This window comes from Bombus vancouverensis, chromosome 2 (genome assembly GCF_051014615.1).
Source record: "Bombus vancouverensis nearcticus chromosome 2, iyBomVanc1_principal, whole genome shotgun sequence".
NCBI lineage: Eukaryota > Metazoa > Arthropoda > Insecta > Hymenoptera > Apidae > Bombus > Bombus vancouverensis.
In genome coordinates this window covers 21275818-21293058 of record NC_134912.1, presented here as the reverse complement: position 1 = coordinate 21293058, position 17241 = coordinate 21275818, and the positions used below count along the sequence as shown (strand labels likewise).

The window sequence follows — 17241 nt, the reverse complement described above, 5'->3', positions numbered from 1 at the left end:
TTGTAGACAAGATTGTCTAATTTAGCAGATTAATATAATAATATATCTTTGCAAATAATTAAAACAATATCGGAATATGAAATTGTCTTTTAAAAATAGTGCATCGTAGCTTGCTGGTTATAGTTATTGTTTGCTTCTTAGCCTGACTGGGCAAAGCCACCAAGTACCACGTCGTCGGATAATATTCAAACTACTCAAAGTACCCAAATTACTCAATCTGCACGACCGCCTACAACTCACAAACCTACAGAAAGACCTACTCAGAAGCCAGAGGTAACTTCTTCCACTACGGAAGAAACAAATAAATCCGAATCCACGCAACAGCCGATAGACAATGACGAAGCTCATAAAATCAATTGTGAAACCGATAACAAATTCGTTCCATCTAAAGAATGTCACTCTGTAAGTAAATAAAAACTTGTATAAGAATTTATTGATCTTGTCGTCTAGTAAATTATAAACAATTTTATCGTTTTGCTAATCTCTATACATGATTTACGTACATACGTACATATGTATATATTTCTTATTACAGTACTATGAGTGTGTTCACGGAATACCACTGAAGTTCACGTGTCCCAACAAGTTAATTTGGAACGGGAGGAATAATATTTGCGATTGGCCTCAAAATGCTGATCGAGAAGAGTGTAGAATTCAATAAAATCCTAACACTCCTTAAACTGGTCGAAAAAAAGGACTGACAAATTCCATCGTGATATTTCAATGTGGACCAAATAATCACCTCATCTTGCTAACGAATATGTGATACGCAACAAGTTGCGACTATTATCTTATTCGTTCATTTATCATAATCATATGTTGTAAGACTTGCCTAATGATGAAAATTCAATAAACATCATACCATTTATAACAGAACTTTTATAATCCAATACAGCATTTATTTACTTCATTATATATCTTTTTACTTTAAAACTATAAACTATAATTATCTTTAATCATATAATTTACGGTAATAAATAATTTGTTGTTTCAGAAACATAATTATAAATAGCTTAAGACGCCCTACATGTTCCTAATAACTTAAAAGTTAAAAGGTTTTCTAGAAATAAAAGTTAACAACTATTTGGGATACTCAACGCATTATTTATATACTTATAAAATAAAGAATTTTACAAATAATATCTTTTTTATTTATGTCTTCGATCTTTATCCTGTATAAAGATTATTTAATTTCAGCTTTATATATATACCGTTTAAACAAATTTCATATTGAAACAAGATATGCATAAGATTTTACAACGTATTAATGGATTAATATAATTTAATGATGGATTATTCAACCTACTGGATATTCATAATTAGCTCTATTAATTTTATTAAGTAGTGCAATTATATAAGCGACCACGTGTACAATGCCATATCTTTTACGTTACTCGCGTTATAATCCAGTAAGCGCGAGATTTAAATTAAAACATATAATATTTGTGTACTAGGTGAAAAAGATATAAAATCGTTCTATAAAAAAAAAATCAGATAGAGGATACATACTTATAGTTACTTAGTAAAAGGTGAAAGTGGATATATCATTGAGAAACATTAAGTGGTTAACGTCCCCCTCCAATGAATTCTTTGATAGACAGATTCTCATTGTGAAGGTCGAAAGTTGCCTGTATAAAGCAATCTCCGTGTGTGTATATACGCGTACTTAGACAACTCTTAGATTAATTGCTTCGTATCAAATATGGCGCAAATGATGATACCTAGAATTGCACTTTTATCTATTAAGAATAGTAATCGGCTAATACCTCGAATATTTGTGCCGCTAAAATATCAACGATTATGTTTCCATACAAGTTGGGTTCTCGATGGTATGCAATTTATTCAGAAATACTTTATTAACGCTCTTATTCGTGATGAAATTGAGGTTAACCTGCGGTCATACATCTCGAATAATATTTATTTCAAATAACACTAATTACTACCATACAAATCATAATATTGAGGATATTAAACGAAATCATTTCTCCTATTTTTTATTAACTTCAACGTGTAATCATGTATTCGTTATATTATTTAGATTGATTATGCAATCAACTATCATAGTAATTTAAAAGCCATGTTGGTTTTTATGCTGTTCAGAATATAATTTTCTACAGTATCGCAATTTTTAATTAATTTTTAGTCACAGGAAGGGAAGTCTTAATGCCTTCCCTGTCACCTACTATGGAAAGTGGTACTATTGTCAAATGGCTCAAAAAGGAAGGTGACAAAATTGAACCAGGGGATGCGCTCGCTGATATTCAAACTGATAAGGCAGTCGTTACTATGGAAGTTGACGATGAGAGTGTTCTTGCAAAAATAATTGTAGGTTTCATGTACCCAAGTTTCGGTTTAATTAATTCTATATATTTATATTTCACTTAGAAATTCTTTATAAGAATGAACTTAATATAATATTTTATTAGGTGCAAGAAGGAACCAAAGATATCAAAGTAGGAACATTAATAGCACTTACAGTTGATGTAGACGAAGATTGGAAATCCGTGGAAATGCCAGATAGTATTTCAACTGCACCTGCAGCTCCATCACCAACACCTTCTGCGCCAGCAGCAGCAACAGCAGCACCTACTGCAAGCACATCAGCTCCACCACCTCCTGGCCAGTACGTATTCATCAAAGTGATTAATAATGCATATCATAAAAATTTTTTTAATTATTATTTCTAGAACAAATGTCAGTATGCCAGCACTATCGCCAACTATGACTACAGGTACAATTGTAAAGTGGCTTAAAAAGGAAGGAGATGAGATAGAACCAGGAGATGCACTGGCAGAGATTCAAACAGACAAAGCTGTTATGACTTTTGAAATCGAGGATGAAGGCGTATTTGCAAAAATCCTTGTACATAATTTTTATTATAGATTCAGTCGTGTTTTATTTAAAATTGGAAATATCTTTCTAAAGATTCGCCTATTAGGTTCCTGAAGGAAGTCAAGTGGCAGTAGGACAATTAATTGCCATTATGGTAGAAAAGGGAATGGATTGGAAAAATGTTGTTATCCCGACAACTACAAAACCATCTGCAGCTACTGCACCATCTGCAGAAGCTGCTCCAGCTTCGGCGACTGCAGATAAAACACCTGTACCAAGTGGACAGTAAGTATAAAAATGTTCCTATGATCAATGGTGCAAAAATATTTGCGCACAATAGTGCTGTCTGTTATTATATTCCTTTTTTAGAGTTTATGGTTTAGCCGTAAAGCGATTGTTGGAGGAATATGGATTAAGTGCACAATCGGTCAAAGGTACTGGACGAACTAATCGATTACTAAAAAGTGATGTTTTAGCGTATATTCAAGCAAATAATTTAAAAAAAGTTGCACCAAAAACAGGTATGCAAAAGCTAACAACGAAAATATTAAAGTACAATATGCATTAATATGTATGTTTTACATATTCAAATAGCAGCTGCACCTAAAGTTGAAAAAGGCAGAAAAGAACCAGGCGATGTACCTTCAAAAGCACATGTACCTAGTGGCCGTCCTTCCACGTATGAAGATATCCCAGTTTCTAATATACGTGGTGTTATTGCTAAGAGACTCGGAGAATCAAAAGTAATTATAAGTTGTTTTATAGATTCACGCAACAAAATTTCGTATTTATATTTCATAAGTAACATAATAATACAGTCTTAACAATTTTGTAGAGTAATATTCCACATTCTTATGCGTTCGTCGATATTAAGATTGATAAACTAAATGAAATACGTAGCGAACTAAAGGCTGACGGTATTAAAGTCTCGATAAACGATTTCGTTACGAAAGCAACCGCACACGCACTAATCGAATGCCCATTTATTAATACGTTGTATCAAAACGATCAAGTTAGTATACGATTTGACACAATGGTTGAAATTTATTACGTAAATAATTATCAAAGAACAAGGTATTTCATCTTTTAACAGATAATTCGTATGCCAAGGGTGGATATTTCTGTCGCTGTTGCTACAGAAACAGGTCTTATTACACCAATTATTTTTGATACTTCAGCTAAAAGTGTAGCAGATATTTCGCAAAATATTAAAGAACTAGCCGAGAAAGCTAGAAACGGTCGATTAAAACCCGAAGAATTCCAAGGAGGAACATTCACGTAAATAAATGAATTTATATAAAATATAAAACTGCAAATTTTATATTTCCAATATTTTTTTAGAATATCCAATTTGGGAATGTTTGGTATTAAACAATTCAGTGCAATCATAAATCCTCCTCAAACAGCAATACTTGCAGTTGGAAGTGGTCGTGAGGAACTAGGTAAAAGTATTAAAGAAATTTATATTTTTATTATTTTAGAATATGTATCGTATGTATTTTATATTCGAATGCAGGAAAAATGCAGGAAATATAACGTATCATTTTACAGATGTCGCGCTACAAAAAATAACAAAAATGTCAACAACTTTATCGTATGATAGGCGTGCAATTGATGAAGACCAAGCAGCCGACTTTTTGGCTGTTTTAAAAGCTATGTTAGAAGATCCAAGTTTTCTCGTCGCTGGAAAATTACGAGCGCTAAGATACGCACAAAACTGACCTTTAATTAAACATTAATTCTGAAGAATTTATTGAAAAAATGGGTGTATCGAAGAGTTTAGGTTTCGATGTAAATTTTAGTTTTATCTACAACATAAATTAGAAATATTGGTTTAAAAATAGATCTGAAATATTTATAATTTAATTTGGGAAGTTGTAAACACAGAGAATTATATCTAAAATCATTTACAGTAGATTCAAGTAATAGATCAGTGTCATCAATATTAAATGTCATTATATCAAATGAATTCATATATGATAATTTTGTTTATTATATGAATTCATTTTTCTACTGCTGTATTCTACATTTCTTTCAAATTTTATAATTAATGAAAACCCGTGTTAAAAAATCTTATGCAATGTATCTACAAAAGATATGTTATCCCTTTTATGGCAAAACCATGAATTATTAAATTTTCACTTTTTTATTAAAGAAATGGGTTGAGTATCTTCTTATTCTCAGCCATATAAATTAAAAAAATGATTGTTATAACAAACACAGTATAATAACGTATGATTATACTCGTATTAACTTTATTCATTATCCTCAGCAGTATCAAGTAATAATTTTACATTCAATTGTAAATTTCTATAATCTATCGAATCGTACATTCATGATGATGGCATAAGACGGATAATATATGATTAATATAAAAAATTATAGGATGGTGTAAAAAATTAGAAAAAGATAAAAAATTGATATATAGATAGAAAATGAGAGATCCTTCCATCTCAAAACTAGTAAATAATATAAATTCTTATGAATTTATTTAAATTAATTACAAATATAATATCTCGGATACACGTAATTTACTTCTGCATAAGTAAATAGATAACTTCTATATGTATATTTATTCTAATAAAATAAGGGCCACACTGCTGTTACTTCTTTCATATAAAATATTAAATATACATATTTATTCTGAGTAATAAAAATTACATTATTTTATGTATATTAATATGCAAAAATTTATATAAATATAATGTAAATATATTTATGCGTATAATGAATTTTATTTCAATATTAAAAATATTATGTATAATTGAGAACTTCAGTGTGGTCTAAGGAATTCTTGGGGACAGTAGTATGTACAAAATTATAACTATGTCTTGTAAATAAACCATTTATTGTTAAAACGATGTGATGTTTCCTTATATGTATATTTAAAATTAATACATAGATATGGAATATTCAAAAACAATTAAAAATTTTGCAAATATTTTGTGCAATCATCAGTTATCTTATTATTCTTTTTATGCTGCATTATCACTGATAAAAGTATTTGTAAGGCAATTGGCATAGAACCATATGTATTGATTTGATAAGGCACAAATGTTAGGACTGTGTCTAGATTAATTAATTTTACATTAATGCTTTTGTAACAAATTTTTTAATTTATCATGTTAATATAAACATGGTTAAGCATAAAATTTATTTTACATTCGATTTGATTGATCATTTAACATACTAAATAATTGACTTAGTGAACGTACATGTTGAATTCTTACATATGATTTTATATCAGTGTTTATTATTAAGCTGAAGTCATATTAAATTATATTTAAAGTGAACATGCAATACTTAATTACACAAAAGGTAAAGAATAATATGACAATATTAAATATAGAAATACAATACAACAGGACTCAGTTTTTGTTATCACAGTAGTGATATTACTGCTCAGATCTTAAACTAAGTAATTACGGACGATATTTGATTGTAGTATAGTTACAAATATTTTTCATGAAAGATATTCTGAAAATATTATATACACAATTCATAGTATTCATATGATAGAACAGCACTTTCTAAAATTTGGCATCTGCTTTGAACAGCATTAGAATTTTAAACTATAAGTAGAAAATTTTTTTAAACGTTGCACATTATTAAATTTGGTGAAACCTTATAAAACTAGTTGAAACTTGTAAAAGTTTTAAAAAATACATTTTAAAATGTGTGTACGTCACATTATTTAAAATACTTGGTTATTAATACACGTGCTTGCAACACTGAATCACAAGGTATAACTTTTCATTACTGCGATACAAATTTTTTTCAAAAATGTGGACTATAAAATTTTTAATACAAAGGCAGTCTTTCTTGTGTAATTAGATAATGATTAATCAATTATAAAAAATAATATTTGCTACAATACCCACTTTGTATGTGAATTGTTTGATTAAAAATGTATGGCATAACTTGATTTATTAAATTTTAAACAATGGAGGAATGCAATCCAGAAAATATAAACGGTAAATATAATAAACGAAATGTATGATGTACATTTGAAACATCAATTGCTAAAATTATTAAATTAAGATTATAAATTAAATTTGTACTATAACTAAATAATTATTATCTATAGTATTTTGACAACTGTCAAGTATAAAATAAATTGTTATACCCTTGACAGATACTGTGTCCACATACCTAGCGATTTCAGTCCTTGAACAAACTAAGTACAATATTTTATATAATAAAAGTATTACACAAATCATATTTTACTATATAAAAAATGTAAACAATTGTAAAATGGATTCTTAAGCTGATACAAAACATGAAATATATTTTTAGCACAATGACGTTGACTTGTATTCTTTCTGCACCTACTGTGTTTTAAAATTAATGGCAGATTGCACCTTTTTTTTTATAAGAAAAAAGAAAATATAAAAAAGACATTGAGCTTCTACAATAGGTATTGCACATGAAATGATCATTAATAATTTACATTAATGATAACTTTTTCAATGACTGAAGCAATAAAAATTAACCTATCACATATATTGTGTTATAAAAGTTACTACAATAAATGAATAACTACTTTTTAAAATTAAATTTTAAATCTTCTAGTAATTTTTTCATACCTATAACTTATACTATTTCTATTACAAATTTGGTAACATTGATATAAATATGGTAGGTGGTCATATATAAAATACATAAAATCACTGCACTACATGTATCTAAATTATGTGCAGTATATAGGATGCTTTTGCATCGTATAGATAATATAAATGCAATGCTACACATATATTCAAGAAACTAAATACATGTATTTGAAAATAAAAATGAATGTTTGATTTCTACTTAAAAAAGAAAAGTTATTTAGTGGAACACTTTATGAAGAATTCTTTGCGCTGTTCTTATTAAGGGTATCAGACTTGTTAATTCTGCGCAATTTTCTAAAAATGGATGAGACAATAATTCATCAGCAGTTGCCCTTTCATCGACTTCAACTGCCAAACATCTCTCTAAGAAGTTTTGAAATGTCGGACTTAGAGTATCCCATCTGGGAATAGAAGGTTTACCAATGGCAGCAATTAAGTATAAAGCTCTTAAAGGTGTTTCTTTCATATAAGGTGGTTCACCTTCTATCATTTCAATAGCCATAATACCTAAAGACCAAATATCTACTTTTTTACCATATTGTTTTCTGGTCACTACTTCTGGTGCCATCCAGTATGGAGTACCAACCATAGTTTGACGTTTTTCGTCACCATCGATATTAGCACAAAAACCAAAATCTGTAACTTTCACAGCACCGTTCATACCAAGAAGTACATTATCTGATTTGATATCTCTATGAATAATTCCTCTTGTATGTAAAAAACTAATTGCGTTTAGAACTTCTCTACAAACTGCTGCAATTTGTGCTTCTTTCATTATAGTTTCAGTAACAACATCTGTAAGTGGCCCACCTTCTAATAATTCCATAATAACCCAGAGATGTTCATTTAAAAGGTATGCATCCAAGAAATTAACCAGATTTGGATGTTGAAATTCTTTGAGAACTTTAATTTCAGTCAATATAAGCTCTTTTTTAGGCTGCTTTGATAAATCTATGTCTTTTATAGCAACTTTTTGATCAGTTTGTACATCGCTAGCTATGAATACAGTACCTGAAGCACCAGCTCCCACTTCTTTAGTTTTTTCAAAGCGAAGATTTGGATCTCCATCGTGGCAGATAGCTCGAAGTTCTTCAAAAATCTCTTCATCATTAAGCTTTACTGTTGAACATTCTGTCTTCCTTCGCAAAATGGGACTCTCTTCTGCTTTATTTTGTTCACTTTCATTCTCAGGCAACTGATCATCTTCAATTTGATATGTATTTAAATCTTCAAGAATCTCAGTAAGAGTTTTCTCAATTCTATCAGGATATGTTCGTGGTGTGGGTTTTGGAATCTTATTCACTTTTGGTGGAAGTTCGGGTAACCTTTGCACTTGACTATCCGTAGAACTCGCAGAGCTCGATCCATCAGAATCTTCAGAGTGACGTTTCTTCGATAAAATTTTATCAATTTCTTGAGACTCTTCCTCGATCAAATCTTCCGTAACAAAAGGTTTAAATACTTTTTCCTCTGGCTTTCGTTTCATAGAATAATTATAATATTTAATAGCTTGTAAAGCTGCAGCAGGGTTCTCATCCTGTTCTGATTTTGATATTTGCGTATTCAACAGACGAATCCAAGATTCGGGAAGACCTTCCAATTGTCCAGTCTCGGCATTTTTACTCACATGAAATTTATGAGAAACGTTAGTAGGTAAACCAATCTCAGCGACTGTATCAACCGGACCAGTTTTCTTCCTTGAAAATAACTTTGTTATATTAAGACTCATTTTAGCGCGCAGTTTCGCGCACTTAACGCGTTCCCTTCTACGACGTATTGCGACCTTTTTGAAAAAGATAAAAGAAGAAGAAACGGTCACTTTTAAATAGCAATTCTCATCATAATATGACTCGTCTATCTATCGACAAGGCATCAAATACGATTAAAGGCGTGTTTAGTGTGACGTACATACGTCATTCAACGAGTGGCGGTACAATTCGAAGAAGAGACACTTTAAACGGAAACAATTTAAAATTGACAATCTTAGTTTGTTGCGGCTATTTGAGATATTAAATGTCAAATAATTATAGTATACACCTGTACGTATAATAATTCTGTATAAATTCAAGCAAATGACTCTTTTTATTCGCATCCCTCGTTGCACCTCTATACAGATCTGTGAATATAGAATTACTAGACGATGCATCACTTTAAGAAATGCAATATACATTCAGGAGGGAAATTTAAATTAAATGAACAAACGTTTATAGGTGTATAGGTATGTGTATATACATACATATACAAAATGTTTGTAAAGTGAAACAAGAATATTTAAATACGTTTGAAATTTCAACTTTAATCTGTTACTAAAATTAATTAACTCAATGATAAAATCTTACTCTGTACAGAGTGTCCCATGCAGCCGGAACAAGTTGTAGTGTTAAAATGGTAGAAAATAGAAAAAAAATTTCGTTAGATAAAATTAAATGGTTTCGAGTGATGCATTATTTAGTGCACTTGTCTTCTTCGAAAGTGGCGGCATTTATAAATTTCAAGGTCACCTTTATTTTCTTTAACGGAACTATACATGTTTTATAATTCATTCGATGCATTGTTTAATTCTCTACAAAAAAGTATCAAAACATTATTAAATAAGTGCATTTTAAACGAAATACAAATTTCATTGGTTAATTTAAGGAATACATCTTTAATTTGTTGGTATAAAGTAGATGACTATCTTGTTTTCAAGTTCAATAATTTACAAATTATCAAAGAAATATTAGCATTGCAAATATGTTGGTTTGACCTGCCGTCTATTGAAGTATATAATTATTTAAATATATATATAAGATAAATAGTTACACAAGTTGTCCTATGTAAATGTTCCGCTTACTTGTATTACTATTTATCATATATATATATATTTATTTATTTATTTAAATAGTTATATACTTCAATAGACAGCAGGTCAAATAAACATGTTTGCAATGCTAATATTTCTTTGATAATTTGTAAATTATTGAACTTGAAAACAAGATAGTCATCTACTTTACACCAATAAATTAAAGATGTATTCCTTAAATTAACCAATGAAATTTGAATTTCGTTTAAAATGCACTTATTTAATAATATTTTAATAATTAAAATTATTATCCAAATGAAAAATTGTTGATCAAGAGCACAATGCTCTTGTAAAGTGTCCCTCAATGAAACACATGTACATATTTCGATCTCATGCTTTCAACGAAACTTAAAGAGAATCCACAAGAATCAACAAAATCTGCTAACTTTTTGAAGCAATTCTTATTCACGATAAAGAAACGAAACAGACAAGATCAATGAACGTTTAACGTAAATATGAATCTGATTGTAAGATTATTGTTACTATCGCTATTATTAATTTTTTTCCGTAAACTTGATCCATTGTTCAATCTAATCTCGTTAATAATGGCTTCCTTACAAATACATCAACGACGACTTAATTAGAAAACGCGTCGTAATCAAAGTACGTGTAATCGTCGAACAGCTACTGTGGTGATGGTGAATTCTCAGTATGGAGAAGCTGGATTTCTCAGTATGACAGATTCATTAAACATTCTATGCAATTGTTATAATTTATTAAAGAATTGACCATATGCCAAGTCATCGGATAAATCGAGCAGAATCTAATCTCATGAACTACTAACCATGAAATGTAACTTGTACTTCATAATTGTTGGGGTTGACTGATAGAAGAACGAGTGGATGAATTTGTAATAGAAAAATATATTGAAATAAATAAAGGTATAAGTATAAGTTTATGCTGATCCAGATCCTTACTCTCTTAGTGTTACAATACAATGGAAAAATAGGGAACACGTTCATATATTTATAGCAAAAGGACATTATCAAAAAAGTTAACCTCATAGCTTTAGCTAAAGGCTACAAGGAACATTTTCTTTTTCTTTCTTTTTATTTAGAAAAATTTTACAATCAATTCTCATTGAGAATTATAAGTAAATTATTATGGCGTGGTACTATGTCGTGTTTAATAAGTGTTTATCGTGTGTTTGATTCTAGCTGAATCTAACGTTTAAATCTAGAGGGTAATGTCTTTTTAGTCTGCGGATCTGATCCGTCGTGTCAAGCAATTGAGTAACTAACGGTTTTTGGTGGTTGTTAACTCTTATGTTATATCTATTACTGAATTTGGATATTTCTTCTTTAAACTGTCGGTATCTTAAGGTCGCGATGTACTGTTTCGTTGGTAACATACCAAGGTACATCTATTAAGGATCTTAGAGTTTTCGATTGGAATCGTTGAAGAATTTCTATGTTGAAATTACTCGCTGTTCCCCATAGTTGGATTCCATAGGTCCAAAGGGATTTTAACATGGCCTTATATAGCATTGTTTTACTCTGCGCGCTTAAGTCGTCAATGCCAATAAGTCAATCTTAACATCTGCCAATGAGTCAGTAGAATTTTTAAAATTTTGATTTAAGTTGTTTGGATTTATCTACGATATGTCGTTTCTATGTCATTCTTCTGTCCAGAATCATGCCCAGATATCTGACTGACTCTTTGTTTGGAATTGGAATATTATTTATGATCACCTGTGGGCAGGTTTGTTTTAGCAACGTGAAGGTTATATGACTGGATTTATTTTCATTTATTTTGAAGCGCCATTTGTAGAACCACTTTTCCATAGAATCAAGATCTCGCTGAAGAGTAGAGGAGACTATTATCGGGTCTGAGTGGGATGCTAATAAAGCTGTATCATCAGCAAATGTTGCTGTGGTTATGTTAAAGTTGGTTAATCGGCAGTGTAGACGGTGAACAGCAGAGGTCCGAGGACACTGTTTTGGGTTATACCAGCTTCTGTTGGAAATATTGCGGCTATAGCGTCTAAGTATTTAATCATGAACAGCCTATTAGTTAGATATGATTTTAAGATGGAGTAGTAGGTGTGTGATAGGATTTTCTTTCGTTTGAACAAAAGTCCTTCATGCCACACTTTGTCGAATATTTTTTCTTTTTTAAATCTTGGCTGATTTTATGGGTTAAACGATGAATTTGTTCTATCGTAGAATGTTGCTTCCGAAAACCGAATTGATGATTTGGCATTGTTTTCAAATCCTCTAGGAATGGAAGGAGTCGTTTCGTTAGCAACTTCTCAAATAGTTTGGACAAAGTAGGAAGAAGACTAATTGGGCGATAAAAGCTAGTTTCGTATATTGGTTTTCCAGGTTTAGGCATAAGAGTAATCAATGATATTTTCCAAGACTTAGGATAGTATTCAAGGCGAATAATTGCATTAAAAGTAGAAGTGATGAGTGCAATCCCTTTTATGGAAAGCTCCTTAATAGATTTGCCACTTATCAGATCATGCCCCGATGCTTTTCTGGGATTTAGACGACGGATTAATTCTATGACTTCCAGAGATGAGAAAGGCTCAATAGGAGGAAACATCTGGAAGGGAGAATGCAAGTATTCAGTTATTTCCGCTGCAATAGTGGAGGAATATGGCTTGAAAACGTTAGTTAAGTGACTTGCAAACAAGTTGGCTTTTTGTATAGGGCTACGCGCCCATCCAGCTTGCGGACAACGAATTGGAGGGATTATTTTTGGACGAGTGAGTTTCCTGAATGCCTTCCATAGTGAGTAGTTGGAGTCAGCCGTGGGAGACAGATTAGCAAGATATTTTTGAAAACAGTCATTTTTATAATTTTTAAGGGTTTTAGTTAGTTTTCTTGTTGCATTATTTAGCTTACGCTTGTCGTCAGGTGTTCTATAACTTTGCCATACTCTTTTAAGTCTACGTTTTTCTACGATTTTTTTTATTATGTGATGGGGGTATTCATGTCTTAAGTCTATTGGTGTTTATGCTTTACAAAAGATTTTTGCCTCTTACTGTGATAAGTCTGCTGGCCCATTGGGTATGTTTAGCGTTATAGTTTCCTCCAGCTATGAATCTATTGCCCAGGTCTCCGAGGAAATGATCGAAGTCTTCTTTGGAAATAGAACGTCTAGGAGGGCAATATACTGCTGATGTAGTGGTTGGATCATGCCAATCTTCTATCGCTACGTTTGTAGCTTGGAGGTAATCCTTCTGGAATGATGGAAGCTCATAGTGTTTTATGCTGGTCTTGATGATAATTCCGGTGCCGCCGTAGGCCTTTCCACTAGGACGTTGGGTATGGTAAAAGTTATAACCATTTATTTTCAGATAATTTTTATCGGTGAAGTGAGTTTCAGATATAAGCATTACGTCAATTTCTTGTTGTTTTAAGAAGAGTTCTAGTTCGTATTTATGCCGAGCTAAACCGTTAGCATTCCAAAGAGTTATGAGTGTTGGTTTTATTTTACGTCGCAGCGTGTTAATTTGTCCACGATGATTGTAAGCAATGATAGCAAGTTATTAATTTGCTCTGTTTGTTTCGCGATTAATTTTTCAAGCCTATTGAAGTTATCCGTGTTTTGTAAACTGGGAACACTATTTTGCGAATGATCACTATAAATTTTCCGTCTGCTTTGATTTCCTTGAACTACCTGTGCATAGGAGGTTGGAGGAGTAGAGTGGCATTTTTGTGGACTCAGTACTTTGGTCGGTTAGGTCCTAAACTCTGGGTTTAGGGTACTTATTTTTATACAATGTCTCGTAGGCTGCGCAACCTTTCTAGTTCGCAGGATGCTCTCCTTGACAGAGGATGCACTTCGCAGGAGTTTCTGAAGATTCAGTGCACTGATCTGTAGAATGAAGACCCACGCATTTAACGCGGCGGTAATTGTGGTTGCAATATTTCTGCGTGTGGCCGTACCTTTGGCACCTTTTACATTGAACTATCTCTTTTTTATAAAAGGTGGTCCAATTTTTACTACAGAATTCATTAGACGGTTGATATTATAGACTTCTTTGTCGTTCGACTTTTGCTTTAAATCAACGAAGAATAAGGATAGCGGCTTTTTGTGATTCTACGCCTTATATTACTAATGTTGGTTTCTTCATGGCCATGATTTAAGAGTTCAAACTTCAGTTCGTCTAAGTTAGCTGAGTGATGGATGTTGCGTAGTACCACACGAAAAGGTCTTTCTTGTTTCAGTTGATATGTGTGGAAGTTTGGGTTCAGGGCTTTTAGCAACTTTGTTACTTTTTTATAGGAGTCTGGATTAGTCAGCAGAATTTTAACCCGGTCATTTTTAATTTTTAGTTTGTAATCCTCTTTGTTAATATCTTTCTCGATAGACTTTATCATTGTTTGAATGTCGATGACATCATCGATGAAGATTGGTGGAAGAGGAGGAACTTTCTGCGTATGTTGGTTTGTTAATGTTTCAACTACGTTCATAGAATCGTCTGTAGATTCTAATATTTTGAATCTGTTACAAGTGGTAACATGGTTTGTTGACGGTTCGTTCTGATTAGTGTTTACATTTTTTTTAACTGTATCTAGCTTACGTTTTTTGTTGTTGATTTACAAGGAACATAATTAGAAATCTATTCGTTAATTCCTTTGTTCCTAGATTTTGTAACCCAAAGCATAATGTATATTCAAGGGTATAATAATATGAGCCTCTCCTTATGTTACGTCTGGTGACTCTCTACCTAAACCAGGCCACACACCGCGGACAAGATGGCAGCCAGGTGTCTGCACATCCTTTTTTTTTTAATTTTACTATGTCGTGTTTAATAAGTATTTATCGTTACACATCCTTACTGCGTATCCTCAATAGTCTTAAGGACCCTCCATAAATCTCAATTTTCTAGTTAAGGTTAAATCAGAATTTTCTAGTTAAGGTCCTTCAGATCGAACAAACATCTTTTTACTGAATTGTTTTCTAAAGCTTATTGTCCACTACGAATTGACACGACAAAGTTGGTTTTTCTCACGTATGATGCTTCCCACTAGCAACTTTCTCTCGGGGGTGGTTAGCACCCTTCCTCACCCACCAACCTGGAAAATAACCAATTAACAGCGAAGTCTATTTTCCTCACTTTCCTAACGAAAACTTGTCCTTAACGAATCAGCTCATCTCGTGTCGTAGATAAATCCAAACAACTTAAATCAAAATTAGAAAAATTCTACTGGCTCATTGGCAGACGTTCCAACTTAAGCGCGCAGAATAAAATAATGTTATATAAGGCCATATTAAAATCCGTTTGGACCTATGGAATCCAACTATGGGGAACAGCGAGTAATTCCAACATAGAAATTCTTCAACGATTCCAATCGAAAACTCTAAGATCTTTAATAGATGTACCTTGGTATGTTACCAACGAAACAGTACATCGCGACCTTAAGATACCAACAGTTTAAAGAAGAAATATCCAAATTCGGTAATAGATATAACATAAGAGTTAACAACCACCAAAAACCGTTAGTTACTCAATTGCTTGACACGACGGATCAGATCCGCAGACTAAAAAGACATTACCCTCTAGATTTAAACGTTAGATTCAGCTAGAATCAAACACACGATAAACACTTATTAAACACGACATAGTACCACGCCATAATAATTTACTTATAATTCTCAATGAGAATTGATAGTAAAATTCTTCCAAATAAAAAAAAAAACATTATCCGTAGCTTCGATCGTAACTTTGTCTGCAGCAACTCGACGGTCGCTCGTATCTAAGGCTTCACTGATTCAAGTTTTCAAATTCTGTTCAAAACGAAATGAGCGAAGATTATTTTTCCTCTTTTTTTACCCTTATATATTCTATGTAAAGACTATTTATAAAGAGAGATTATAACAAGAATTTCTAATATATCGAGCCAGTGTTTTCTATTATTTCGTCACTTTTAATTCGATACTTCCTCCTCAAGTGTCGGACGAGCCTACAATTTGTTGTCAAAAACACTCGAGATCTGCTGTGTCTTGTTTGTAAATATGTATACATACGTATTTGGAAACGTTTAATACGTTTCGTATTCTTGCACAATATCTGAAACAGTAAACAGTAATGGACACAGGATTATACGTATATGTACATAGACGTAAATGCGATGAAATGTTTATTTTCGTTGCCAGTTTCATTATCGTGGTATGATGCAGAAGGTATTGATTGCAAAAGTAAAAGATGTAAGAGCATACAATAAGCCACGTCGTGGAGATACTATTATTTTTCACAGCTAATTCCAGAGTTGCGTTGAAACGATATGTCTTTTTAATCTGCAGTTAACCTAATCTCTCGAATCGTTCATGATTTTTAACGGATTTTTGTATTGATTGGAAAGAAACGGTTGCTTTCAGTAGACTAATATCTGAAAATAGAATCTAAAGAATGGATAATAATTGAAGAATGTTCGTCTGATGAAATAAAAGTCCAGATTCGTTCATTTCTAGAATAATTGAGTGGATAATTATAATAAAAAGGCGATAGATATATGGAGGAATTTCTAAACCATTTGAAAATGTGGATTGCAAGTTAGAGGTTACGTTAATCATAAAGTGTAAACTAAACTGGAAACGATAAAGCGGGAATAGTATTAGGAAAGATAATTCTAAAAATTAAACGATATCACCCGATTTACGTGAAATTACCAGATCATCTTAGAGAATATTGTACTTACAACTATCTTCCTCGTGTTTACACTTATTCACTATAATATAAGAGAGTTCCCAGTGTTGTCACGTGCTTGATATGATATATGTTACTTATTACATTTACACGCTATTAATATCAAAAAGAAGACACGAATAAAACTGGAAGATTTCGTCCTGAGTATTTACCAAATTATCGTTGACATTTTATTGCGACGGTAGTTTCGATTCTCTTATTAATTTTGGAAAAGAAGGTAGCGCATTTATTCATTTCTCTTGCGCAAGAATCGTAAATGTGAGAACATACTTTTGTAATTAAAGGGATAGCGACAA

General features: G+C 31.8%; 3 protein-coding genes across 3 annotated transcripts in view; 2 read left to right on the top strand and 1 right to left on the bottom strand.

The window, feature by feature from the left end:
- The window catches only part of LOC117160127 (uncharacterized), a 194229-nt gene extending 193319 nt beyond the window's left edge, over positions 1–910 (top strand). Inside the window, exons 36-37 of the mRNA XM_076627406.1 lie at positions 142–402; positions 536–910. Coding sequence (XP_076483521.1) covers positions 142–402; positions 536–661 — 387 coding nt within the window. The 3' untranslated portion in view covers positions 662–910. The remainder of the gene's footprint in view (positions 1–141; positions 403–535) is intronic.
- Positions 911–1631: 721 nt separating this feature from the next.
- On the top strand, positions 1632–5693 carry LOC117160079 (dihydrolipoyllysine-residue acetyltransferase component of pyruvate dehydrogenase complex). Its single transcript, XM_033340505.2, has 11 exons — positions 1632–1829; positions 2144–2325; positions 2427–2623; positions 2688–2862; positions 2939–3117; positions 3202–3353; positions 3427–3575; positions 3668–3844; positions 3926–4110; positions 4174–4274; positions 4384–5693. Exons 1-11 carry the CDS (start codon positions 1703–1705, stop codon positions 4551–4553), a joined length of 1794 nt encoding a protein of 597 aa, XP_033196396.2. The 5' UTR covers positions 1632–1702; the 3' UTR covers positions 4554–5693.
- Positions 5121–9572, bottom strand: Pak3 (p21 (RAC1) activated kinase 3). Its single transcript, XM_033340507.2, has one exon. It carries the CDS (start codon positions 9169–9171, stop codon positions 7660–7662), a length of 1512 nt encoding a protein of 503 aa, XP_033196398.1. The 5' UTR covers positions 9172–9572; the 3' UTR covers positions 5121–7659.
- Positions 9573–17241: the final 7669 nt, after the last annotated feature.

Bases quoted from the DNA above. Each gene is read 5' to 3' on its own strand.
- LOC117160079 (XM_033340505.2), top strand. From the start codon at position 1,703: ATGGCGCAAATGATGATACCTAGAATTGCACTTTTATCTATTAAGAAT. The intron at 1,830-2,143 runs GTATGCAATTTA...ATTAATTTTTAG, and splicing joins TACAAGTTGGGTTCTCGATG to TCACAGGAAGGGAAGTCTTA. The intron at 2,863-2,938 runs GTACATAATTTT...TTCGCCTATTAG, and splicing joins GCGTATTTGCAAAAATCCTT to GTTCCTGAAGGAAGTCAAGT.
- Pak3 (XM_033340507.2), bottom strand. From the start codon at position 9,171: ATGAGTCTTAATATAACAAAGTTATTTTCAAGGAAGAAAACTGGTCCG.